Genomic DNA, 27,733 nt, shown 5'->3' on the forward strand with positions numbered 1-27,733 from the left:
TGCAGTGGCGTGATTATAGCCCACTGCAGCCTCCAATGCCTTGGCTCAAGCAATCCTCCCACCACAGCCTTCCGAGTAGCTGGGACTACAAGCGAGCGCCAGCACACCCAGCTGTCATCTGCCATTTTCTACCCTCCCCCATTAGATTATGAACCCTCCAGGATCAGGAACTGTGTCCATTTCCTCTCTGTCAGGCTCACAAACATCTTTTTGAGTTGAACTATACCTGTCATTACGATGAGCCTATGATCCCTAGCCTACACTTTTCTGTAGATGAAAATGGAATGTATTTAAGAATTTTAATAATTTCTCAGTTTTCCCATCCATATTCACTAATAATTTATTTTGATCCTCATAAATTATTGAGCACAGTGGGGACTGGGGTCCTGTCTCCACCTTAGGGAGACTATTTTCACTGCTAAAAACCATTAGCCTAGTGAGAGGCAGAGAGGGAGATGGACCCAGTTCTCCTGAGGCAGGTCCCAAGCCCTTCCCTCCTCCGTGTCTAGGCTCCCTCCAGGACTTCCTCCGTGGGCCAGCTCCAGCAAAAGGTCTCATTCAGCTCACCCCCAAAAGACTTTTCACAGTTCAATAATAATAATAAATATGCAAGGTTTGTTCCAAGGCATTTAGAAGTGGTTGCGGCGAGACATAAAGCCAGTCCTCTCCAGGGCCAGGGGAGGCCGAGATGGTCTGGAGTTCCAGGGAAGTTTCTCAGCAGCCAGGCCTGGCATCTCCTCCCCCACCAAGCCTCCCAGGTCTTCTGTCACCTCTAGTCCCCTCCACCCCACCTCCAGCCCCTTCTGCTCTGCCCCATCAACTACCTTTTCTCCCTTAGCACCCAGCTTAGATCCCCGGACTCACGAGCACAGAGGCGACTTCCTCCTCGCCGACTTTAGGCGCCATGGCGGCTCAAGAGAGAGGTCCGGAAAAGAAAGAGAAACGGCCCAGGGTGTTGGCTCACAAAACCCAGGGCCGGGCTGCACTTGGCGCCCGCAGGAGTTTTGAATATTTCCGCTGAGAGTTCACTGCGAGTAGCGGGATCGCTTTTCGCCCCGCCCCGGTCTACGGAGAATGACAAATGCTTACTAATACAGAAACGGAATAGGCCCGGCGTGGCGGCTTACACCTGTAATTTCAGCTGTTTGGGAGGTCGAGGCGGGCGGATCACGAAGTCAGGAGTTCGAGACCACCCTGGCAGACGTGATGAAACCTCATCTTTACTAAAAAGACGCAAATTAGTCAGAAGTGGTGGCGGGCGCCTGTGGTGCCAGCTACTCGGGGGTCTGAGGCAGGCCAATCACTTGAATCCGGGAGGCGGAGGTTGCAGTGGGACGAGATCGTGCCACTGCACTCCATCGTGGGCTACAGAGCAAGACTCCGTCAAAAAAAAAAAAAAAAAAAAAAAAAAAAGCAAAGCAAGAAAGAAACGAAATAACGGAGCTCTGGGCTGGGGAGGGCCGAGCCTTTAGGCTTCTGGTCTCAGGCTTTGGGGCATTCACACCTGTCGCTGTAAAATGCAGACTCCGAAGTAGGAATTCCGAGTCCGGGGTGGAGTGCGATCTGGAATCTCACTCGCTCGAAACAGCACCGCAGTGGATTCGGACCCGGGTCAGTAGGGAAATGTGCCTCAGACCTTCCCACCGGCCGCCCACGGATTCTACATTCCGAAAACGCTTCCTGCTGCCCTGTCACCCCAGGAAGGCGGCGCCCGCCTTGGGTTTGTTCTGATGGAACAGAACAAACGCTCCACCGCCCGCAGGGAAACCCACAACTAAGGGGCCAGGAAAAAGCCCCTCAGGGTCTCGCCCCTTCAGTGAGGGTCCTAATTTACACCCTCCATCAAAGACCGGAGTGACCTTCAGTGAAACGATACAAGACCCGCGGGGCCCAGGGCGCTCGGCTCACAGAAGGCGGAGACAGCGCCGCCTCGCGTCCCTTCCCTGACCTGCCCAGGCGGACGCGGTCACGTGTGTTGGCCTCGAGGCTGGAATACACCGGGTTCAAGGGCAGGGAGTGGAAAAAGGAGGGAAGGATGGGGGGGGGGTGGGGCGTGTTGAAGAAAGGAGGGAAGAGATAGGAAGAAAAGGAGAGAGAAGAAGTAAAGGAGAGATTAAAATTTAAAATACGTAGTTTTATTATTTCTCTTAATTTTGCCATTTGTCTAGTTTTACTTCTGAACATTTTTGCCGTAGATTTCTCTCTCTCTCAGTCTGTAAATCCACGGCTATTATTGTTATTTAGGGCCTGCGAGGGTGAGTGGCAGACAGCATGACCCTCTTCCTCCAGATGTGTCAGGGTGTGTCTCCCGGTCCCAAGAACAGGGTTTTTGTTTTGCATTGTTTTACATAAAGTACAAATCTCAAGGGGGATAATACTTTTATTTTTATTTTTGAGACGGAGTTTCAGTCTGTCACCCAGGCTGGAGTGCAATGGGGCGGTCTCGGCTCACTGCAACCTCTGCCTCCCAGGTTCAAGCTATTCTCCTGCTTCGGTTTCCAGAGGAGATGAGACTACAAGCGCCCGCCACCACACTTGGCTCATTTTTGTCTTTTTAGTAGAGACAGGTTTCACCATATTTGCCATGCTGGTCTCGAACTCCAAGTGATCCTCCCTACTCACGATCCTCCCCGCCTTGGCCTCCCAAAATGCTGGGGTGACAGGCGTAAACCACAGCGCCCTGTTGTTAAAGCATATTTCAATCGTCTCCCAAAGAACAGCTACATGACAAAATTCTATGCAGTCATTAAAAAGAGTAAGATCCATGGTAAGTACTGCTGTGAAAAGATGTGCCCAGCATGCTTTCAACCTTTTCGAAAAGGTTAGATGGCTGACGCCTGTAATTGCAGCAGTTTGGGAGGCCAAGGCAGGTGGATCACCTGAGGTCAGGAGTTTGAGAGCAGCCTGGCCAACGTGGTGAAGCTCCGTCTCTATTGAAAATACAAAAATTACCTAAGTGTGGTGGCAGGCGCCTGTAGTCCCAGCTACTGCGGATTCTGAGACAGGAGAATCACTTGAAACCGTGATACAGAGGTTGCAGTGAGCTGAGATTATCCCACTGCACTCCAGCCTGGGTGAAAGTGTCACTAGTATCACTTACATAATGTTAATATGTATTTTAGGTGTGGGAAAACCTGGAAGATTCCTCACCAAAGTTTTGACAGTGACTCGAGACTGCGATAACTTTGCGACTTTCATTTTCTCTGAAATGTTGGTATTTTATCTTTTTTTTTTTTTTTTGAGACGGAGTTTCACTCTTGTTACCCAGGCTGGAATGCAATGGCGCGATCTCGGCTCACCGCAACCTCCGCCTCCTGGGTTCAGGCAATTCTCCTGTCTCAGCCTCCTGAGTAGCTGGGATTACAGGCACACGCCACCATGCCCAGATAATTTTTTGTATTTTTCGTAGAGACGGGGTTTCACCATGTTGACCAGGATGGTCTCGATCTCTTGACCTCGTGATCCACCCGCCTCGGCCTCCCAAAGTGCTGGGATTACAGGCTTGAGCCACCGCGCCCGGCTTTTTTTTTTTTTTTTTTTTTTTTTTTTTTTTTTTTTTTAATGTGGGGTGTCTCCATGATGGCCAGGCTGGTCTTGAACTCCTGACATCAGGTGATCCACCCACCTCGGCCTTCCAAAGTGCTAGGATTACAGGCGTGAGCGGCAGAAACATTTTCTCCTACTTTCTGTCTTTCGTTTTTTCGGTGCTCCTTCCGACGGCAGCAAAGGGCGTACAAAGCGGTGCCGGCTGCGGTGGGTGCGGCGCGGGCCGGGGTTGTCGGGTGCGGACGCCGATGCAAAGGGTCCCGGGACATGGCGTCCTGGGAGCAGCTGAGGTTCGGCGGGGCCCGGCCGCCCGCGGGGGGAGCTGCGCAGTCGCCGCCGAGGCCGGCGGCAGAGCGGGGCGCAGGGCGGTGCCGCGCGTGCGCTGAGCGCGGGGGCTGGCCCGGAACGTGGAGCGGTGGCCGCGCTTCAGGGGCCGAGGATGGGAAGCGGGAGTGGCGCCGCGCCCGCCCTGCCTAGGGCGCCAGGATCCTGGGGCTGGGCTGAAAGTGTAGTGAGGGGCTGCCCGAGGCTGCGTCCCCAGGATCCATCCGGCGTCGGGGTGACCTGGCACTCCTGGCAGCCGGGTCCTGGGTTCGCGATCCGCTTCCGGAGGCGCCTCCCTGGCAGCGCCTCCCTGGCAAGGGGGAGCCCTGGCTGGCCCCTGAGCGCCGGGGCCGCAGGGGTAGCTTTCGGCGATGTCACCCCTGTTCCGGAATCCAGACCAGGCCGGCGAGGGCCTGGAGCCCCGTCCCAGGATGCAAGGAGGCCGACGGGCCAGCAGGAGAGGGTGTGGGAGCCTCAGTGGATCCTCTGTGCCCTTGTCCCCAAGGCAGCCGACTGTGCCACCCCCACCCTCGCAGAGCCGGGCAGGACCCACTCCCAGGCCCGGAGGCTCCGCCGCAGCCTTGACCTTGCTCCCACCGTGTCCTGGGAGCCCACAAGCACCCCCCAAAGGTGCCGCCGGGACTCGCGGGATCGGCCAGGAGCGTCGGGTTCGTTTGTGCATTTGGCAGGGGCCACCGTACCACTTGCACCTCAGCCTCTGCCGCTGAGGGGAGACGCAGAGAAGGGGTACCGTCGGGGCTGCACACTCTGCAGAGCCAGGGACAGGTGGGAGCCCCGCCCCTCCCGAGTTGGCAGGATGGGAGCTCTCCAGGTGCTGCAGCCTCCAAGGTCGCCACCGCCATGCGCCTGGATTTCTTAGTGCTCTTGGTGCCGGCCGGAGAGCCTGAAGGCTCGGGGCTCGGGTGCCAGATTCAAGGACTGCAGTAGGGACTCGTGCCTTTTCCGGCTGCCCATCGCTGCCCATGGACCAATGGGCACACACTTCCTTCCCTCTGAGGTACATAAAAGCCCCAGGCTCAGCTAGAGCAGGGTAGAGGATGGAGGGCCGACAGGATGGTCAGCTGCAGAGAGCAGCAACCCGCTCTGCTGAGAGCTGAACACTGGAAAGGGCACCTGCCTACAGAGAGAACTCCCCACTGCCAGGCTCCTCGGAGCTGTTCTGACACTCAGTAAAGCTCCTCTTTGTCATGCTCACCCTCCACTTGTCTGCCTATCTGGAGGTAGGACAAGAACTCCAGCAAAGACCACAGGTTTCTGGCCAGAAAAGCAACACCCCAAAGATCCTTTAACACTTCTTGATGCAGCGACAGTAACATGTGCATAACTATCTCAAGAAGGGCACATGAGACGTTGGAAATGTGCTCATCTCTGGGAGGGAATCTGGGCACAGGAGGTCTGGGAAGGGAGGAAAATTTTCTCTGTATACTCTCTGGAATATCTTTTTTTTTTTTTTTTTTTTTTTTGAGACAGAGTTTCACTCTTGTTACCCAGGCTGGAGTGCAATGGCGCGATCTCGGCTCACCGCAACCTCCACCTCCTGGGTTCAAGCCATTCTCCTTCCTCAGTCTCCCAAGTAGCTGGAATTACAGGCACCTGTCACCATGTCCAGGTTTTTTTTTTTTTTTTTTTTTTTTTTTGAGACAGTCTCGCTCTGTTGCCAGGTGCCAGGCTAGAGTGCAGGAGTGCAATCTCGGCTCACTGCAGTCTCTACCTCCTTGGTTCAAGCAATTCTCCTGCCTCAGCCTCCCAAGTAGCTGGGACTACAGGTGAGGGCCACCACGCCCAGCTAATTTTTGTATTTTTTGGTAGAGATGGGGTTTCACCATATTGGCCAGGATGGTCTCAAATTCCTGACCTCAGGTAATCCACCCACCTCAGCTTCCTGAAGTGGTGGGATTACAGGTATGAGTCATTGTGCCCAGCCAAAGGTTCTTTTTAAAACATGTTAACCTGGGGTGCGTGTGGTGGCTCACACCTGTAATCTCAGCACTTTGGAAGGCTAAAGCTGGTGGATTGCTTGAGCCCAGGACTTGAAGACCAGCCTGGGCAACATGGTAAAACTCTGTCTCTAACACACACACACACACACACACACACACACACACAACCAAAAACCAAAAATTAGCTGAGCCTGGTAGCACACATCTGTACTCCCAGCTACACAGGAGGCTGAGGTGGGAGGACTGCTTGAGCCCAGGAGGTGGAGGTTGCAATGAGCCTAGGTCGCATCTACCACGGCACTCCAGCCTGGGCCACAGAGCCAGACCCTGTCTCAAAAACAAAAGAAAACATGGTACATGAAAAGTCCCTCTAATTGGTAAAGCGCTCCCCAGTGGCCCCAATTTACCCACACATGGAGGTGCAACGGGGTCCAGACTCAGGCCTTCCTCAGGTCGTTCCTCCAGATGCCCAGGTGCCCACACCTCAGAGCCTCTGTATGGCTGCTCCCCTGCCTGGAAACTCATTTCCAGGAGTTTCTCCTGGGGGTCCCACCAGAGGCCCTTCCTGGAAGGCTCACCTCCTGTGGCATTGACAGCCCTTCTTCACTCTGCTTCACGTTGTTCACAACTCTTTTTTTTTTTTTTTTTTTTTTTTTTTTTTTTTTTTTTGTGTGTGTGTGTGTGAGACGGAGTTTCGCTCTTGTTACCCAGGATGGAGTGCAATGGCGTGGTCTCGGCTCACCGCAACCTCCGCCTCCTGGGTTCAGGCAATTCTCCTGCCTCAGCCTCCTGAGTAGCTGGGATTACAGGTACGCGCCACCATGCCCAGCTAATTTTTTTTATTTTTAGTAGAGACGGGGTTTCACCATGTTGACCAGGATGGTCTCAATCTCTTGACCTTGTGATCCGCCCGCCTCGGCCTCCCAAAGTGCTGGGATTACAGGCTTAAGCCACCGCGCCCGGCCCTGTTCACAACTCTTTCACTAACATTTAAAAATATATTTAATTGCTTATAGTCTCTGTCTCTGTCTCTGTCTCTCTCTCTCTCTCTCTCTCTCTCTTTCCCAGAATACAAGCTTTATGTGGACAAGGACAAAGATTTTATTTTATTGTTTTTAATTTTTGTTTTTGAGATGGAATCTTGCTCTATCTCCCAGATTGGAGTGCAGTGGCAGGATCTTGGCTCACTGCAAACTTCTCCTCTCCCTGAGTTCGAGCGATCCTGCCTCAGCGGCCTGAACAGCAGGGATTACAGGCGCCTGCCACCACGCCTGGTTAATTTAGTATTTTAGTAGAGACAGGGTTTCACCATGTTGAACAGGTGATTTGCCCGCCTCAGTCTCCCAAAATGCTGGGATTATAGGCATGAGCCACCGCACCTGGCCAGGACAAATATTTTAATTGCAGATGTATTTCTGTTGTCTTGAATAGTGCCTGATTTGTTTTTTTTTTTTTTTTTTACTTTTTTTTTTTTTTTTGAGACGGAGTTTCACTCTTGTTACCCAGGCTGGAGTGCAATGGCGCGATCCCGGCTCACTGCAACCTCTGCCTCCTGGGTTCAGGCAATTCTCCTACCTCAGCCTCCTGAGTAGCTGGGATTACAGGCATGTGCCACCATGCCCAGCTAAGTTTTTGTATTTTTAGTAGAGACGGGGTTTCACCATGTTGACCAGGATGGTCTCGATCTCTCGACCTCGTGATCCACCCGCCTCGGCCTCCCAAAGTGCTGGGATTACAGGCTTGAGCCACCGCGTCCGGCCTTTTTTTTTTTTAAGGTGCGGTTTCACTGTGATGGCCAGGTTGGTCTTGAATTTCTGACCTCAGGTGATCCACCTACCTTGGCCTCCCAAAGTGCTAGGGTTACAGGCATGAGCCGTGGCGCCCCGCCATCCCTGATTGTTATGTTTGCTGAGTGAATGAATGAATGGATGCACACACAGACTCACACACCCCAGCACAGAAACAAAGATACTGCCAGACACATCGACATGTTCTTACACAGATACTCTCCACACAATGACACTCACACCCAGAGCCCACATACACTGCCACGTTCTCATACAGATATTCTTGAGGCTTAATTTTTATTCAACATGATGTTGTGAACATTTCTCTTGTGACTCTGTATTATTATCTTTTAAATTTTCTCCAAATTACTGTAAAAAGTTTCAGTCTTAAAGGTTGAAAGAATATAATGGTCACCCCTAGAGCTAATGTATGTAATAAATTATGGTTTTTTTTTTTTTTTTTTTTTTTTTTTTTTTTTTTTTGAGACAGAGTCTTGCTCGGTCGCCCAGGCTTGGTGCAATCTTGGCTCAGTGCAACCTCCACCTCCCAGCTCAAGCGATTCTCGCCTCAGCCTTCCAAGTAGCTGGGATTACAGGCACATGCCACCACATCTGGCTAATTTTTCTGTTTTTAGTAGAGATGGGGTCTTACCATGTTGGTCAGGCTGGTCTTGAACTCCTGGTCTCAAGTGTTCCATCCATCTTGGCTTACAAAAGTGTGTGAGCCACCACACCCAACCCATAAATTATATTTATACAGTTTTTCTGAAATGACTGAAAATCATTAGTCAACAGCATGACCCTAATTCCTAACCATTTGTCCGTAGCATGACCCTCCACCTCTTAAGAATAACATCTTTTGGCTGGGTATGGTGGCTCAAGCCTGTAATCTCAGCACTTTGGGAGGCTGAGGCGGGTGGATCACAAGGTCAAGAGATCGAGACCATCCTGGTCAACATGGTGAAACCCTGTCTCAACTAAAAATACAAAAAATTAGCTGGGCATGATGGCGTGTGCTGTAATCCCAGCTACTCAGGAGGCTGAGGTAGGAGAATTGCTTGAAACCAGGAGGCGGAGGTTGTGGTAAGCCGAGATGGCGCCATTGCACTCCAGCCTGGGTAACAAGAGTGAAACTCCGTCTCCAAAAAATAAAAAGAAAAAAAAGAATAACATCTTTTGGCTGGGCATGGTGGCTCACGCCTGTACTCCCAGCACTTTGGGAGGCTGAGGTAGGCAGATCACGAGGTCAGGAGATCGAGACCATCTGGCTAACACAGTGAAACCCCGTCTCTACTGAAAACACAAAAAATTAGCCAGGCCTCTACTAAAAATACAGAAAATTAGCCGGGCATGGTGGCTCCCATCTGTAGTCCCAGCTAATCGGGAGGCTGAGGCAGGAGAGTTGCTTGAACCAGGGAGGTGGAGGTGGCAGTAGCCAAGATTGCACCACTGAACTCCAGTCTGGGCCACAGAGCGAGACTGGATATCCGCATGTGAAAGAATCGTGTTGGACAAAATTCATAGTCTTCCCTACATCATACTCAACAATTGACTCAGAATGGATCAAACAATTAAACTTAAGAGTCAAACCTGTAAAAGGCTTGTAAGAAAACATTGAGGAAAGTCTTGTGGACATTTGATTCAGTACTAGTTTCTTGGCTGGATGACCCAAAGCACAAGCAATTGAAGAAAAATGGTAAATGAGATTTCATCAAAATTTAAAAACCTTTTGCATCAAAAGGCGTTATTAAAAGAGTGGAAAGAAAATGCACAGAATGGGAGGAGTTCCACCTTTTGGCTATTGAGAATGATGCTGCTGCGAGCCGCGTGTACAAGTATCTGTTTGAGTTCCTGCTTTCAATTCTTTTTGCGTGCGCTTTTGGCATCCACTTTGTGTCTCTTTCCTGATCCCAGTCACATATCTGATGAAGAATTAGTATCCAAAATACATACAAACTACGACTTATCAATTAAAAAAAAAACCCTATTCAAAAATGGGTAATGGACATGAAGAGACAATTCACTAAAGAAGAAACACAAATGGCTAATAGACTCATGAAACATGCTGAGCTTCACTAGGCTGACTGTCAGTGAGGAGGTGGAGACACTGAAATCCTTGTACACTGCTGGTGGGAATGTACAATGTTGCAGCCACCATGGAAAACGGTATAGTGATTCCTCAAGAACGTAGCAATGGGATTACCATATGATCCAGCATTTCCACTTCTGATCATGTAACCAAAAGAACTGAAAGCAGATACTCAGGTTCTCAAACAGATATTTGTACACTCGGGCTCATAGCAGCATTGTTTTCAATAGCCGAAAGGTGGAAGCAAGCCAAGTGTCCATAAATGGATGAATGGATTCAGAAATATGGTATATACGCATGGACTATTACTCAGCCTTAAAATGAGTAAAATTCTGACACATGCCACGACACAGATGAATCTTGAAAACATTATGATCAGTGAAATAAGCCAGAAACCAAAGGACAAATATGTGATTTCACTTACAAAGAATAGGCAAATTCATAGAAACATTCTTTCTTCCTCAGTTCATTTCTTTTTGTCTTCCCACTGATAGTCTTTGGCGGCTCTTGAATAAATTCTACCTGTTGGCATCAAGGGGAAGAAAATTAGCCTGGCAATTTTTGTCTTTACATAAAGCCAATTACATAGCAGTTCAGTTATGAATTCTAGGTGAAAGAATTAGAATACTCATTGGAATGGGTTTTGGGTAACAACCAAAGAAGGGAAAAGGGTATTGTTGAGGAAATTTGTCTTGATATTAAATATTTACTGCAAGTCCAAAGGACCAAACAAAATAGGTTTAGGGTTTCATTTTTATCTCAAAGATTCTGATTCTTACCCATATGTCATCAGTTCAGTTTGGGACATGTGGTATGTAACATGAGTGAAGAAAATAGTCATTAAAAGGTAAAAATAAACAGTTGAAATTTTCCATAACACTGAGCAAATATCCATCATAATTAGGAGACCTACCTTTCTGGGATATTTGTAAGGTGCTGTAGTTTCTTTAACATGCTCTTGAATCTCCTTTATTCGTTGTTCTTTTTTTTTTTTTTTTTTGAGACGGAGTTTCGCTCTTGTTACCCAGGCTGGAGTGCAATGGCGCGATCTCGGCGCACCGCAACCTCCGCCTCCTGGGTTCAGGCAATTCTCCTGTCTCAGCCTCCTGAGTAGCTGGGACTACAGGCACGCACCACCATGCCCAGCTAACTTTTTGTATTTTTAGTGGAGACGGGGTTTCACCATGTTGACCAGGATGGTCTCGATCTCTTGACCTCATGATCCACCCACCTCGGCCTCCCAAAGTGCTGGGATTACAGGCTTGAGCCACCGCGCCCGGCCCTATTCGTTGTTCTTAATCATGTGACTTGTAATCAGGGTTCAGAACAATAAAAGCCTTTACTACCTAAAGTAAATATTTGATATTCAGAAGGCTGAGGCAGGAGAATTGCCTGAACCCTGGAGGTGGAGGTTGCGGTGAGCCGAGATCGCGCCATTGCACTCCAGCCTGGGTAACAAGAGCGAAACTCCATCTCAAAAAAAAAAAAAATAAATAAATAAGTAAAATAAATAAATATTTGAAACACCGGGGTGGGGGGGAAAAAAAAAAAGAAGTGTTGTGCACGCCACCTGTTGCACACAGCCTACCTCTGTGCCTTGGTGACCTAGTGGGGGTGGACCCCTTTTCTGTACACGACCCTCTACTGCTGCGAATGGTACAGCCTCCTGCTGTGCACGGCCCACCTCTCTGCCCAGGTGACATAATGGGGTGGCCCCCTCGCTTGTGACCCACGTGATTATGTATGCCCTATCACTAAGCCTATAGATGATGACCTCACTCACGACCCTGCCCCCTGCTTGTGTCTAATAAATACAGATACTCTTGGGCATTTGGACGCTGCTGCCGCTGATCTCCGCTCACAGGTGGTGTGGCCCCCCGAGTCCAGATGCTCTTCACCAGTTCTTCAGTGTCCTGTCTCTTTACTGCTTGGATCCTGCACCTCAGCACAGCATAAGGGACACCCCACAACCCTGTGGGACCTCCACAGCCCTACTTGCAGTCCGGGAATCTGGGCTTTAAAAGCTCTCATATTTCTGTGTGTGTGCTGATGTTTGATGAGCACACTGTCTCTGTAGAGTAGTGGCCCTTGGAGCTCCCTGTGCCACCACGTTCTCTGATGTCAGTTCCCTCAGCTGCTTTTGAGTTGTGCATATGCATCCCAATTCCCGGTCTGCTAATTATTTCCAGGAAATGCATTCGTTTGGTAAAGATTCATCAAGCACCTGTCTTATTCTGGGTCCTGTTCTCTATGTAGCAGTCTCAGAAAAAAGAATGAAACTTCCTTGGACCTCATGGATGGCACAGCCTGGATGGAGGTGGGAAGATGGATAAGCAAAGTGCAACATAACAAGTTAAGTGTTTGACATGATTTATTTCCTTTGAAGTCTATATTATTAATATTTTATAATAATGGTATTAATTTCCATATATCTATGATTACCAATGAATTTTTCTGTTTTTCTTCTTTCCTTTCATTTTTTGGTCTTTCTTTCTTCCCTTTTTTATTTTCTTCGAGAGGGAGTTTTGCTCTTGTTGCCCAAGCTGGAGTGCAATGGCATGATCTCAGCTGACTGCAACCTCTGCCTCCTGGGTTCAAAGGATTCTCCTACCTCAGTCTCCCGAATAGCTGAGATGACAGGCATATGCCACCACGCCCAGCTAATTTTTTGTATTTTTAGTAGAGAAGGGGTTTCTCCATGTTGGTCAGGCTGGTCTCCAACTCCTGACCTCAGGAGATCCAACTGCCTCAGCCTCTAGAAGTGGTGAGATTACAGGCGTGAGCCACCGCGCCAGTCTTTATTTCTTTTTAAATATACCTTAGTGACATACTAAATATTTGTAGAGGAAGTATTTTGCTGAAAAACCAACAGTTTTATTTACGTAAAAAGTCTTTGTTTGATTCTTTTTTTGCTTTGTTTTTGTTTTTGAGATGGAGTCTTGCTCTGCAGCCCAGGCTGGAATGCAGTGGAGCCATCTCTGCTCACTGCGACCTCGGCCTCCCGGGTTCAAGTGATTCTTCTGCCTCAGCCTCCCGAGGAGCTGGCATTACACGAGCCTGCCACCATACCCAGGAAACTTTTGTATTTTAAGTAGAGACAGAGTGTCGCCATCTTGGCCACTCTGGTCTCAAACCCCTGACCTCAAGTGATCTGCCTGCCTCGGCCTCCCAAAGTGCTGGGATTACAGATGTGAACCCCTGTGTCTGGACTTTTGTTTTTTTGTTGAAAGGTGGGTTTGCCAGCCACAAATTCCCGGTTTGACGTTGGGTTTTTCCTCAGCTGGTGAATGCTGATGTCTCTTCTGGCTACTGTGCCTGACAGGGAGAGATGTCAGCTACGTTCCAGTCCAGATGCATTTTAAACGACCTGTGTTTCTTCCATGGCTGCTTTCAAGACCACTGTTTGTCTTTACTGTCTGGAGTTCCAGTGCAGTCTGAGCCGATGTGGATCTCCTTTCATTCACGGGGCTGCGTAGACCTTTACTTAATCGTTTGCCATCACCTCGTTGTGGAATACCTCCTTTTCGTCACTCTCCTTTCATCTTCTAGGAGTTTTATTAGACTAATGTTAAACCTCATTCAGCCACTGTATCATTCTAGTAGGCAGAATAATGACCCCACAAATATGTTCAAACCCTAAGCTCCGGAACCTTTGGTTACATGTTCTTACATAACAAAGGAACTGCAGATATGGTTAAGGAACTGCAGATATGTGAACACTGAGAGGGAGATTATCCTGGGTTATTTAGGTGGGCTCAGTCTGATCAGGAATTCTTTTTTTCTTTTGTCTTTTTGACTTTTGTTTTAGGTTCAAGGGATACACATTCAGGTTTGTTACATGGGTAAATTGTGTATCATGGGTGTTTGGTGTGCAGATAATTTTGTTACTCAGGTAATTAGCACAATACCCGATAGGTAGTTTTTTTTTTTTTTTTTTTTGAGACGGAGTTTCGCTCTTGTTACCCAGGCTGGAGTGCAATGGCGTGATCTCAGCTCACCGCAACCTCCGCCTCCTGGGTTCAGGCAATTCTCCTGCCTCAGCCTCCTGAGTAGCTGGGATTACAGGCACGTGCCACCATGCTCAGCTAATTTTTGTATTTTTAGTAGAGACGGGGTTTCACCATGTTGACCAGGATGGTCTCGATCTCTTGACCTCGTGATCCACCCGCCTCGGCCTCCCAAAGTGCTGGGATTACAGGCTTGAGCCACCGCGCCCCGCCCCGATAGGTAGTTTTTTAATCCTCCCCTCCTCGTACCCTCCCCTCTAGAGTAGGCCCCAGTGTCAGCTGTTCCCTTATTTGTGTCCACGTGTTCGCAATGTCCAGCTCCCACTTACAGGCGAGAATATGTGGGGTTTGGCTTTTGGTTCCTGCATCCATTTGCTTAGAATAATGGTCTCCAGCTCCACCCACGTTGCTGTGAAGGACATGATTTCATTCTTGTTGTTGTGGCGGGGTAGCATACCAGGGTGTACACGTACCACATTTTCTTGATCCAGTCCACTGTTGATGCACATCTAGGTTGATTCCTTGTCTTTGCTGATTGAACGGTGTTGCACTGATCACGAATTTTTTTTTTGTTGTTTTTTAGATGGAGTTTCGCTCCTGTTACCCAGGCTGGAGTGCAATGACACGATCTCGGCTCACTGCAGCCTCAGCCTCCTGGGTTCAGGAAATTCTCCTGCCTCAGCCTCCTGAGTAGCTGGGACTACAGGCACGCGCCACCATGCCCCGCTAATTTTTTGTATTTTTAGTAGAGACAGGGTTTCGCCATGTTGACCAGGATGGTCTCGATCTCTTGACCTCTTAATCCACTAGCCTTGGCCTCCCAAAGTGCTGGGATTACAGGCTTGAGCCACCGTGCCCGGCACAAATTCTTAAATGTGGAGAAAACTGAAGAAATTTAGAGTAGATGTAGTGTGGAATTTCATCTGCAGTGATTTCTGATCTAGTGAAATATGATTATCTCTTTTTAAATTATTGAATTAAGTGGTAAAATGCATTAAAAGATTTAAAGTTTAAATATTCTTGCTTTCTTGGGATACATCATGAACACAGTCTGCAATTTTTCTCATCTATTTTATATCTAATAATTAATAGTGATTTTTCTAGCATGTTTCTTTCTTATTTGTTCCCTAACTGGCTTTAGAATGAACATTATTTATATGTAATAAAGTGAATTGTCTAGCTTTCCATATATTGGCCCTTTCTCTTGAATATTTTAAATAAGTCCAATAAGCTTCCTTGAGGGTTTAGGAGAACTTCCCTGTGAAACAATCTCGATATGCCTGAATAGAAATAGAATTTTTACAACTGTTTTAACTTCGTTGTAGTAAGTATTTTCCTTTGGCAGGTTTCCCCCCCCCGCCCCCCCCCGGAGATGGAGTTTCGCTTTTGTTACCCAGGCTGGAGTGCAATGGCGCGATCTCGGCTCACCGCAACCTCCGCCTCCTGGGTTCAAGCAATTCTCCTGCCTCAGCCTCCTGAGTAGCTGGGATTACAGGCACGCACCACCATGCCCAGCTAATTTTTTTGTATTTTTAGTAGAGACGGGGTTTCACCATGTTGACCAGGATGGTCTCGATCTCTTGACCTCGTGATCCACCCGCCTCGGCCTCCCAAAGTGCTGGGATTACAGGCTTGAGCCACTGCGCCCGGCTCCTTTGGCATAATTTTTAAAAAAATAATTTCAAGATTGTTTACATCTCCGCTATAGCTGCAGTGGCCTATTTATCTGTCATAACACTACTTTGTCATAACGTATGCTTATCATGTATATTTATTAGTATGTTTTATCATAACATATTTATCTGTCATAACACTGTCTTGCCTGTTTTTTTCTCTGTTCAAAGAAACAGCTGCTTTTGGCAGGCTGGGTCCTCAGCAGTGGCAGCTGCCAGGTCCGCCTTGGTGAGTGGTGACTCAATTGCTGTGCCCATGCAGTGTCCACCTCAGCCACCATGGTCACTTTGTGCAGCGATTCTACGAGCAAGCCCTGTGCGGCTGAGTGGCATCATCCATCAAGCCATCTCGCCCACCTGGTTACAGGGAGCCCCAGCCCCTTGGAGACCCTCTGGTGGGTATTCACATGCAACCTCGATCTTCACACGCTCTTCCCATGGAAAGAGGTCAGTGCACACTTCACTCTTCCACCTCCCCAATTCTCCAACTTTATTTTCCCCTAGTTCCAGACTGGCCAGGCAACCCATGAGCCACTGCCCATGATTCATTCATTCAGGCACTACTGGGGCATCATTTCACATCCTTCACCTCCTGTGATTCTGTTTGGGTTTGATTCCTAGTTCCTGGCTCGACAGCCATTTCCAAAGCTGTTCTGGTGTCAGCTCCCAAGCTGAATGCTGTTGTTGGAGATTCTCCTCTTTATATTTGAGTCATGGGCATTTATTTCCTGGAATTAAAAAAAATTTTACTGGTATTTTCAATGCAACATTTTTAAGGACTTGTAGTAGGAGAAATTCTATGTTAGCTTGGAGATAATTGTTTCAAAACACCAGAAATGTGTAATTGAATGGACAGCATGCATGGAGGAAGGCGGACAAATCACAGGTGGGCGGCGGGTTTTGACCAAGTGAAAACTCAGGCAAACAACATCTTCATCAAGCAACAGGATTTCTGGCCTCCAAGAAACACCCGAGTCCTACTCACTCATAAACCACCCTCCCCCAACTCTGCAGTAGCCACTCTCTTGATTTGTAACACTGTAGGTTAGTTCTGCGGTTCTGACTGAGTGGAATCCTATGTCGTTTTCCTGTCATCGGCCTCATCATTTTTGTTGGGCTCATCACCTTGCTGTGTGTGGTCACAGCCTGTTCACTCCCACGGCCGTCAAGTGCTCCACTTTATATGTGGCTCATAATCTTGTCCCTCCACTGTCGATGGGCCTTCGTGTTGTATCTAGGCTTTACAACCTGTGCTGCTATGAATAATTTTTCCTGTATTTTGGCAAACACACATGCATTTCGCCTGGTTTTAACTAAGAGTGCGATTGCTGGGTCATAGCTGAGTGGATGCTTGGCTTCATCTCTCAAAAAACAAGTTTCTACTGAGTGAACAAATAGTAGAAGAGGGTAAATCTCCTCTTTTAGAAGTTATTCAACTAGTAAATGAGGAAGGAATGAGAGACTGAGACTATAACTCTTTTGTAACCCTTAATGAATTAACAGATTTGGCCATTGAACAGCAATGGCCAAATTTAAGAGTACCGTAAAAATAAAAATAAAAAGTAAACAAATAAATAAAAAAATAGATAAGTTCTTCCTCCTAATGTAAGAATACAATGCAGTGCCATAAATGAAGTGAAGTACTCAAGAAAAAATCAAGCCCGAGTATAAGCAAATCTCTGCAGCCAACTACCAGTTTACAGAAAGCACAGATTAAAAAGGTGCATATTAAACTACTCCTCGGGGTGCAGCCGGCAAAACACAAACTATGGAAAACACAACCAGACAATATAAATTTCAAGGAGGAACATATAGAAAAAAAAAGAACAAACACTAAAAAAATACACCACAGTAAAACTAAACTACAATTTTAGATGATGAAAATATAAAATAGAACAAAGAAGTGATGATCATAAAAGTCAGGCTGTGATTTTATGACGGGGAGGGAAGAGTTTATCACTGAGCTGGGGCAGATGATGGAGTTTCCTGGGCTGGCTGACAAACTTCTATCTCTCTGGTGGTTAAACGGTGTTTACCTTTTATTAAAGGGCAACATTTTCAGACAGGTTTTCTTTTCGGGGCCTGTTTTGTTTCATGACAAAAAAGCTAATGAAGCATAAAATAATTTACAGGTGATGGTTATGTTTTGCACCAAGCCTACTCTCCACACCCCTGTCCAGACACTGAGATCCCAAAACAAGTGGCAGCCCCAGGAGCCCCTGGCAGGGCCACCTCACTTCTGGGTGTGGTCATGTCATTGGAGGCAATGTCCCTGCTCTATTCTGTGATGCCTGGAAGAATCTGATAGGAGACACGGAGCGGAAGCTTCCCTGTCACCTGCAGGTTCTTGGCCATCACTGTAGAGGGAGCAGGCCCTCACCTCTCCACAGGCCAGATCACAGCCGGAGCCTCCTCTCTGCATGGGGAGTGAGGTTGGTCCTTTTCCAAACACAGTGACAGAGATCTCTCCAGAGGCGAAGATGACACCATTCTTCCTCCAACATGGTCCAACTTCATGTTTTTCTGCTTTGCAGGAAAGTTGACTCAGGGTGGTGTTCAATGCAGAAATCCCAGGTAGGAAAGATGGGCAGATCTCAGGGCTGTATTTGATCTGGGACAGGGAGAGCATGGAGCATGCTGCCCTTGCACCCAGGAGGTGGGTGCTGGGGCTCTGCTTCAGGGTGGAGAGAGGTTATTGCTTATCCTCCAGGTTCCAAATAAAAACCCTTCTGCCCGGCCGGTCTTGTTCTCCCTGGATCCTCAATTCTAACAAGGACTGTCTTTTTGTCACCTCCCTGGGAAGGACTTTTGGACATAGGAAAGTGGATGTGATTTCTAGGTTCACTGTGTTCTGGTTGATTGCGCTGCCAATAAAATACAATCAAAATACATATTTAATAAATAATAAAATAACCCATAATGAGCAAATGTCATCATGTATTGACACCATCGAGGTTTCCTCCAAGTGTAGGCACAGCTGCAGGCACACCTTGTCTCTTGGGTCAGGACACTGGGTCGAGTGAAACAGGAAACCACCAGTCACTGCAGAAAGGATCCTCATGGAAGAGGTGTGACACGGAAGGTCTGAGGTCCCAGGGCCACCACATGTAGGAGTGACTCCCATTCTGGGAAGGACCTTATTTTATTTTGTATTCACAGTAGTTCTGAAATAGCAGGATGCTGAGACTCAGCACTGGCCAGTTATGCTGTTTCTTTCTTTCCCATTAAATGCTGTGTCAAACAGCACCTGAATACATTTCTTTCCTCTTCCTGGAGAGAGGCAACATAACAGTAGATATGTTGAAACACACAAAAGTACTTGCAGCTTGTGCTTTCAGAAAAAGGTACTGAAAGATTAATTGCACCAAAATGAGGGGAGGGGGAGGATATAAAAGTAAAAAGAAAGATTGCATATCCATGTTCATAGCGGTGGTATTCACAACAGGCAAGATATGGAAGCAACGTAAATGTCTATCAATAGAGGACTAGATCAAGAAAATGTGACTATACCCAGGCAATGGCATATTATTCAACATTAAACACAAGAACATTTTGTTATATGCTGCAACATATATGAAGCTTGAGGTCATTGCTAAGTGATTATGCCAGTAAAAAAAGCCTCCAAAGACTGCATACTTCCATATATGAGGTGTCTAAAACAGTCTAACTTGATGAACGTGAAAGTAGAATGGTGGTTGCCAGGGAAAACTTCTACAGGCAGTGAGGTGTTTTTGTGTAATGGGCACCGAGTTTCAGCTTTCAAGGTGAAATATTCTAGAGATCTGTTGCACCACCATGTGCTTATAGTTAGTACTGTTATAGTACTTTATATTTTAATTTAATTTAATTTTTTTTTTTGGTAGAGACAGGGTCTCACTATTTTCCCCAGGCTGGTCTTGAACTCCAGGCCTCCCTCCAGTGATCCTCTTGCCTCACCCTCCTAAATAGCTGGGATTACAGGCATGAGCCACCACACCTGGCCTATGGTACTGTATTCTTAAAAATGGTTATGATAGTCAATTTTATGTGATATATTTTTTGCCACAATGAGAAAATGCTTAGCCCTGTTACTAATTTAGAAAAAAAGTGCATCAGTTAATTAAAAATAAGTTAGGATGTGGCCTGTGGTCCTTGCTACCCAGGAGGATGAGGTGGGAGGGTCACTTGAGCCTATGAGGTGGAGCCTGCAGTAAGCCACGATGGCATCACTGCACTCCAGCCTGGCTTAGAGAGCAAGATTCTCTCTCTCTTTCTGTCTCTGTCTCTCTCTAAACACACACACATGGCTGGGTGTGGTGGCTCACATCTGTAATCCCAGCACTTTGGGAGGCCGAGGTGAGCGGATCATCTGAAGTCAGGAGTTTGAGGTCAGCCTGGCTAACATGGTGAAATCCCGTTTCTGTATAAAAAACAACAGCAACAACACACACACACATACACACACACACACACACACACACACACACACACAAACACACTCAGGAAGCAGCAAAATCAGCACCTCCTGAAACTGCATGAAAGACTCATATGCCCCAGCTTGACATCTTGAATCAGTCTGCATCTGGCAGGACCCCAGGTGGCTCCACTGCATGTAAAGCACCGCCCCAGATGGTGGTGGAGGGAGATCCTAGGGTGGTGACTCTGCTCCACAGGTGGAAGCCTCCAGTCCAGATTGGGGCTGCCGGAAGGCCCAGGAGGGACATTTCCAAGAAGGTGAAGTAGAATATCCAAAGTCTGTAACTTCTTAAAAGAGTAATACAAATAGAAGAAATGTCAAGTTTAATGAATGCTGTCTATAAAATAAACAAAATCAAAGGCCAGTGCTAACTACAGGAAGAACAAATGTTCAGAAAGTGAAAAGTGGTGGAGCTGAAATGAGAAAATTAGAAACAAGGAATGGCTGAACTAGACGTAATTACTATAGAAATACATTGGGAAGATGAAAGCATGGGAAGAGTGCGAGGAACAGGGACGATGAACTACTGCATTCGCCTCTGTGCTGTGCAGCAGACAACGGCTGCAACTCAAAACCAAGCAGTACTAATGAAGGAGTTGTATTTAGACATATGGAAGTGAAAGTTGAAAGACTTAGCTAAAAAGGTGGAAAATGGTTGCCTCCAGGAAGGCAGAAACTGAGAAGATGCAGAGAGAACTCCTTTCCCTAGAGAAACCCTTTGCAAATATTTGACGTTTTGAATTATGGGCAATTAAACTTTGATTAACAAAAACTGCAATGAATATGAAAATTTATACCTAGTAAGAACCGAATTCAACAAGTGATGCATGAATTAACTAAAATATACGACTATTAATTATATATCATAAATGCATAAATGTGTGAATGACATCAACCCTAAACAAAAACATAGAAGAAAACGTCAATAAACACATCTCTGGATAAATACATAGCACATGAATGAATTCCCTACCGCAGCTCCCTTACTGGTTACCTTGGGAACCCAGGCGGTGGGAGGAAACAGGACCAACTAGAGTCCCTCATCCTTCTCTTCCTTCCAGTCAGGTCCTGGATCCACTCCTGCTGCAAGGAGGACTCCCATCTCCACCTTGAGTCTGTCTTACAGGCGTCACCCTTATGCTCTCTGCCAGGACTGTCTCATGTGGGTGGGGCTGAGGTTGCCTTGAGCAAGAAGTGCAGCACCCATCTGTGTGCCCCAAGACCAGCAGTCAGGAGGCATCAAGAAACAGGGTGGAGAATATCCCACCTCTTACTCATGTACTTTCCTGGTTCATTTGTCCTTCATTAATTCAGTCCACACCTCCCCAGCAGTCACTTTACGCCAGAACCTGATTGACCCAAATTCTTCAAAGTCAGAAAACCTGGAAGCACTCTCTATCCCCTCCCTGATTTCACACTTCAGCTCTGTGTCATCACATGTGGGGTCCAGCTCTTCAGGGCAGATGTTCCCCCACAGGGTCAGCCCCTGAATGTTGGCGCCAGATGTCCCACCTCCATCATTTCACAGCGCTTTGTGTTCTGCTGTGAATCTGTGGGTCATTGGAAACTAGCAGGGAAAGGGGATGAGGGGAGATGTTTTCATGCTGTGTCAAGGCGTTGAGACAGACCTCTCCTTCTCCCCTGAACCTTACACTTTATCCACTCCCAGACGTATGAAATAAAACACAGACCAGAGCTGTCTATTTAAACAGTGAACATCTATAGTATAAAATTTTACACAGGTAGTAGACATGGAATAATGCATAAGACTGTGTCAGGGGGGTGAGGAGACCTCAAGGTGACAAGAAAGCTGGTCCTAGGCTCGTCAGGAGGAGTCATCACCAAGACACTCACTCATAAAGCCCCTATGATGTTCTAATTACTGTACATGTAATATATTAAAATATAACAAAATAGGTTGGGCACAGTGGCTCACGCTTGTAATCCCAGCACGTTGGGAGGCTGAGGTAGGCAGATCACCTCAGGTGGGGAGTTTGAGAACTGTCTGGCTAACTTGGCGAAACCCAGTCTCTACAAAAAATATTAGAATTAGTTGGATGTGGTGGTACGCGTCTGTAATCCCAGCTACTTGGGAGGCTGAGGCACAACAATTGCTTGAGCTGGAGAGGTAGAGGTTGCAGTGAGCCGAGATCGCACCACTGAACTCCAACCTGGGTGACAGAGTGAGACTTCGTCTTAAAAAAAAATTATAATAATAGAAAAACAATGGAAATGATGATACCAACTAATATGGCTCAGCTGCAAACACCTCATGCCTACTAATACTTGGAAACAAATAGTGTTATGTTCTTTGTTTCATAGGTCAGGAAACTGAGGCACCAAGAGGGAAAGTGCTGGTGAGATCCAGGCAGGGAGCTGAGTTCTAGCTGCCTGGCTGCAGAATCTCGGTGCCCTCAGTGGAGCCAGCGGGCCCAGGAGCTGACATCAGAGGCTGAAATCCCGGCTGTGCGGCATCCCTGTGGTCTCTTGTCTCAACCACGTGTTGATCCAGGACCTGCAGGCTCACGAGCTCTGGAGAAAAGAGAGAAACCGGTGAGTGCTCCACTGGGTGCAGAGTGTTGTGTTCATTCCCTGACGTCTTTTCTCTCTTCAGTTGCTCCAAAATCAGATGCTCCCTTTCTCTGAGGGAAGAGGAGGCCCTCACTTTTTTCTTCCTCACACCAGCTTTTCCCAGCCCCTGCCAGTTCCATCACTCCATCATCAGCACCTGTGCCCACCACCCATCAGGCAGGGAGTGAAAGGGGCCCAAGACTAAAAGACAAGACGCAAGAGGGAACCCAGTGCTCTCCCCTCCTCTCAGGCCTGATCAGTCCTGTTAGAGTGAGAGGCCTCCCCAAAGAGAGGCCCTGACCCTTGCCCTCAGTCCCCAGGCCCTCCTCTCCTGCAGAGGCACCTGCACACCAGGCAGGCCGTGCCCACCGTGGGCTCTGCCCTCTATCTGCAGCTCGGCGTTCCTCCCCTCCCAGCCCAGAGCAGGCAGCTCTTAACTGGGGACCCAATCAAGAAGCCTGAGGGTGCCCAGCCGGCTCAGCATGGAAAGATGTGGCTGCCACAGGATCTGCACCTGACCCTGGGGCCCCCAGCTTGCTTCAGGAGGCCTGGCCTCCCCTGATCCTCAGCACCCACCCAGGCCTGTGACCTGCTCTTGAGTCACCACTGCTCCTGCCTGGTCCACTTACCCCGGGAAATGCAGCTCCACCCCAGGGCTGCTGCTTGGCGAGGCTTCGAGGCCTTTCTGCCTTATCTCTAGCAGGGATTCCATCCAGGACACTGACCTTGCAACCCACAAGGGATTTTCTCCATGTGGAGTAGGGGAGACCCCTTAGCCTGAGGCCTCTGTCTACCCTCTGCACCTGGGAACTGCCCCTGCCACAGCCACCGTCTCCCACACAGACCCTCCTGGAGTGGGAGCTCCAAATGTGAGTTCCTGTTTCACTTAGTATGCTTTACAACATCAGTATTAGAGGAAATTCTATCAAGATCGTAGAGCTGAAATTATAAACGCCTTTATGGGACATCAACATTGAAAGCAGGAATTTTGAAACATTGACACATAACTTTCATATCCTTTTCCCGGCCAAACCCCCAATGACCTGTGAGGAAACCAGCCATGGTCACAGAAAACCAGAACTGACAATCCCTCTACAGGAGACACCACAGGTGAGAGCAGGAGCCACCACACACCTGCTCTGCCCCTGCTGCGGGTGCCTCCTGGATGGGGCCCTCTTGCTGCAGGGTATGGGATGAACCTGCCCATCTGCCCAGGCCTGAGGGGCAAACAGACAGTGCAATTAGGTGAACAATGAGAAACCACCACCCCTACTGCCAGGTACACAGAAGTGGGGAAATGACAGAAAGACCCAGGTCTCCTGGACACCCCAGCCCCTCACTGTCCCCTGCACTGCCTCTGTTTTTGCAAAAACACAAAACTTCCTGCTTTCTCTTTTCATCTCCCATCAAACAACCTGACTGTGGGGGAAATGATCCTGACTGTCCCTTACTCCAAACTTACCAGGCAGTGACCACCTTTAGAAAGGGAAATAGCCGGCTGGGTGCGGTGGCTCAAGCCTGTAATCCCAGCACTTTGGGAGGCCGAGGCGGGTGGATCACGATGTCAAGAGATCGAGACCATCCTGGTCAACATGGTGAAACCCCATCTCTACTAAAAATACAAAAAATTAGCTGGGCATGGTGGCGTGTGCCTATAATCCCAGCTACTCAGGAGGCTGAGGCAGGAGAATTGCCTGAACCCAGGAGGCGGAGGTTGTGGTGAGCCGAGATCGTGCCATTGCACTCCAGCCTGGGTAACAAGAGCAAAAAAAAAAACTCCGTCTCAAAAAAAAAAAAAAAAAAAAAAAAAAAGAAAGGGAAATAGCCTCAGGGAGGGCAAGGTCAGGCCACAGAGCACAGAACAAAGCCCCAGAAACATGGTCCCTGGGGACTGAGTCCCTCAGGGACTGGAGAAGAAAACACCTGGAGGTAGGATGAGAACAGGGACCGCAGCTGCCCTGATGAGGGGCTGGGCCCCGCTCCTCAAATGGCCCTGGGACATCTGCTTATTTACACATCTATATCATCTGCATGGAAATTCAGGGAGGCCAGGTGGTGGGAACCTGGAAAGAGCAATGCCTCGAGTGACCCAGAAGACATGACACCCCCCAGGCAGCTCCTGGAGGAGGCGCATGAGGATCTGCAAAGTGGACAGAGATGGCCGTGTGCGACCAGAACCCTCCTTGTTACAAGAGGGCCTCCAAGGGGTGGCACAGGCAGGGCCCCCAGTCTGGGTCTCATATCTTTTCCTTGGTGTTCCCCCAACCAAATGGCTGGAGAAACAGGGGAGAGGGATGCAGAGAGGAAGGGACTAGGGACACCGCCTCCCCTTGGATTCCTTTCCAGTTTCTAGCCCTCCCCAGATCACAGCTGCCTTTATTATTTGCTCTCTGTGAGGCTGTGATCATCTAGGCCCTCAGCACTCCGCATGTGATTCCAACTCACCCCACCTGGACGCGCCCTAGTGAGCCAGAGAGACAGAGACACCAAGATGGGGACAGAGCAGGCACCATGGCCGTCCCTGCTGCCCACTCCTCACCTGCAGCAGGAAGAGGCCACAGCTAGACATTTGAGGGCCTTCCCAGGCCCTAACTTGGGAAGGATTTAGGGTGTAGATGGAGATGTGGCTCCCGTTCCCCTCCCAAATACCCCAACTTCCAACCCCTGTTCCAGAAGCCTGGTCACCTACATGCCTATCTGCGCAGGAGCAATGAGGGGACCCTAGTGCCCAGACAGGAGCCCTCCCATCTCCAGCCACTGCCCCCTTTTCTCACCTGGATGCTGTGCAGGTAACGTTCTCTTCTTCTTGTAGTGACAGACACAGTAACTAATAGCAGCAGCAGCAGCAGCAAGAACAAGAGCAGCAGTAACACCAGCAATATATGGATTGACTGACCATTGACTCGGAAGCACGGACTCCTCCCCTGCAAAAAGGGACTTGTTATATACTGGGCAGAGAGCCACAGCTGACCCTCTCCAGGGTCACCCCAGGCTCACCAGGGGGCACAGGGTGAGTGCTGTGATTCCCGCTATGTTCCATGTAGCAGGTGAACCTCTGCTCCTCTCCTTGGCGAATCCTGATGGTCACCCTGGTCTGGTAGGTTCCATTCCCATCAGGCAGGACACGCTCCAACTGCTGGTCGTCCTGGCTCAAAGATACCCCGTCCCGACGCCAGGTCAGTGTGATATTCTGGGGATAGACGCTGGAAGCCAAGCATGTCGCAGTGGTGTTGCCATCTGAGTCCTTCCGGCGGGTGACATTCACCATGGGGGGCACTGAAGAAAGCGCAGAGTCAGTGAAGCCCTGCTCCCCTCTAAGGGAGATGCAGGGAACAGGGCTGGTCCTCTCCACTGTTCCCACTCTCGCTGAAGCCCTCACAGACCCTGGACCTTCTGTAAGTCTGTCCTCACCGTGGGGCCCAATTCCTCTAGGCTGGCAGGAGGATGGGCCTCGGGACTGCAGTCTTAAGCTCTGGAATCCCCACAACGATGCTGAGGAGGGGGATGTTAGGGGTGGACTCCTGGGTTGTGGGGCCCGTAGGAAACTCTCTGGGATGGGCAGGCTGGAAGGCAGATGGGGCAGCCCTGGCCCTGAAGGCTTCCTCTCCTGCCTGACACCCACCCCGGCCTCAGCATTCTGTTGGAGGACCCCCTGCTTTCCCAGATTACAACACTGGACAGTTCAGTCCCTGACCCACTGTCTCTATCCAGTGGCTCTGACAGGAGAGAAAAATCAGGACACAATACCCCAATAGGAAATGCCTGCATCCACAGCACTGGGCAGGTTTCCCTGGTCAGAGCTGGGGGGTGAGGCAACTCTAGCAGAACTGGGGGGAAAAGAGAGCCCCTGCCCAGGATCCACACCTGTTCTGATGCCCGCCCTGGATTCCAGATGTCGCCGTAGTTTCCACAGGCAGTTTGCCCTCACAGTGCCAGCTTTCATGGCATCTTCCCCCCAGACATTCATGATGTTCGTAGCCACGCTGCGAGCTGTGGAGGACTGGGGCACTGTCCATTCCTGAGTGACCAGGTTTTGGGAGAGGAAGAGCTCCGCATCATAGTAGAAATCCTGGAAGCTCCTGGTGCTACCGTCTTCATGGATCTCACAGCGTCTAATCTCCTGGAGGGAATGCAAGGCTGCCCCCACCCAGCAGTGACTTCTCCATTCCTGAACCCCTCACCTTCCGGCCAAGTGAGGAACTCAGCCCAGCGGGGACCCCTCTCTGGCCCTCCTCCGTGCCTCCCTGTGCTGGCTGAGTGCCGGTTCACCTCCCTGCTGAGCTCCACTGACCCCCATTCTTCACCCCCAGCCCCAGCCAGATCCAGTGGGAAGAGACAGGTCGCTGTTCTCTGCCTTAACTTTTCTGGAAAAGGCCTCTCCTGTCACTCTTGCCCCTGCCCACTCTCACCTTTCTGCCCCGTGATATCAGCCAGCATCATCCTGAGGTCCTCCGCATTCTCTCTCAAGTCCTCGATCTCTCTGTGCCAGGGCTCAGCTCTCACGACTGCTTCTGCCCACTGTCCCTGGGGACCTGCCGGGCATTTCTGCCTGTCACAGAGCAGGAAGAGCTGACCATCCAGATGTCCCTCAGCGAGAAACCCTGACTGCACAGATCCATCCCGGGACAGCACTGTGAGGTTATATTGAAGACGGTGGGGCTCTGGGGAAGAGAAAATCACAGATGAAACTTCTTCCTGGAAGTAACTTCACATCGATGCTTAACACACAGGTTTGCTGTCCTGACCTTCCTGAGGAGACAGGAAGTGCACATGGGCAAAGGGACAAGAACAAGGGTTTCATATACAAGGAAAACTGGGAAGCTGGGAGGATAGAGGAGGGGACTGAGGAATGGAAGAAGGGGGAATGGAGATGGCAAACTTGTAGGCCAGGTGCCAGGGCTGTGGGGCCACAGGCCCCCTAAGGGTATAGGGACCACGGGGAGTGGCTCTTCTGCAGGGGTAATGGAGAAACATGAAGGCAGTGGTGGGAGGAAGGTCTTGCCAGAGGAGAGGTGGGGAACGGGAAGGCACTCAGGCTCAGAGGGACCCATGTCCAGTGTGGCTGTGGTACACAGGTGACAGCGAGATGGAGCCAAGGGGAGCTGCCTCGAGAAAAGACTCATCATGGGCATGGTGAGGGCAAGGGAGGGGGTGGTCATGAGGCACAAGGGGCAGGAAGGTTGTAGCCCCAGAGAGGTTCATAGTGGGGTCAGTATCCCAGAGGGAAGCAATGGTGTGGGCTTGGGTCCCAGTGGAAGAGTGGCATGACAGCATGACAAGGCCCCAGGACAGCAAGTGCATGCACCCGCTAGTGTCCAC

General features: G+C 49.1%; 1 protein-coding gene across 8 annotated transcripts in view; it reads right to left on the reverse strand.

Moving 5' to 3' along the window:
- Positions 1-9,344: 9,344 nt before the first annotated feature.
- LOC101033901 (MHC class I polypeptide-related sequence B) overlaps positions 9,345-27,733 on the reverse strand; it is a 49,206-nt gene continuing 30,817 nt past the window's right edge. For 4 of the 8 annotated variants that reach the window (XR_012517368.1, XR_012517366.1, XR_012517367.1 and 1 more), the window contains one exon: positions 27,007-27,075. Coding sequence is in view for 1 of the 8 variants with exons in the window: in XM_039467804.2 (XP_039323738.2) it covers positions 22,227-22,375; positions 25,189-25,338; positions 25,412-25,690; positions 26,279-26,551; positions 26,824-27,075 (1,103 nt within the window). In the remaining 7 variants the exon portion in view is untranslated. Of the gene's footprint in view, positions 10,230-15,976; positions 16,116-17,766; positions 22,376-25,188; positions 25,339-25,411; positions 25,691-26,278; positions 26,552-26,823; positions 27,076-27,733 lie in introns of those variants that run through there. The other 4 variants (XR_012517369.1, XM_039467804.2, XR_005578878.2 and 1 more) reach the window with 4 other exon arrangements.

This window comes from Saimiri boliviensis, chromosome 4, assembly GCF_048565385.1.
Source record: "Saimiri boliviensis isolate mSaiBol1 chromosome 4, mSaiBol1.pri, whole genome shotgun sequence".
Lineage (NCBI taxonomy): Eukaryota > Metazoa > Chordata > Mammalia > Primates > Cebidae > Saimiri > Saimiri boliviensis.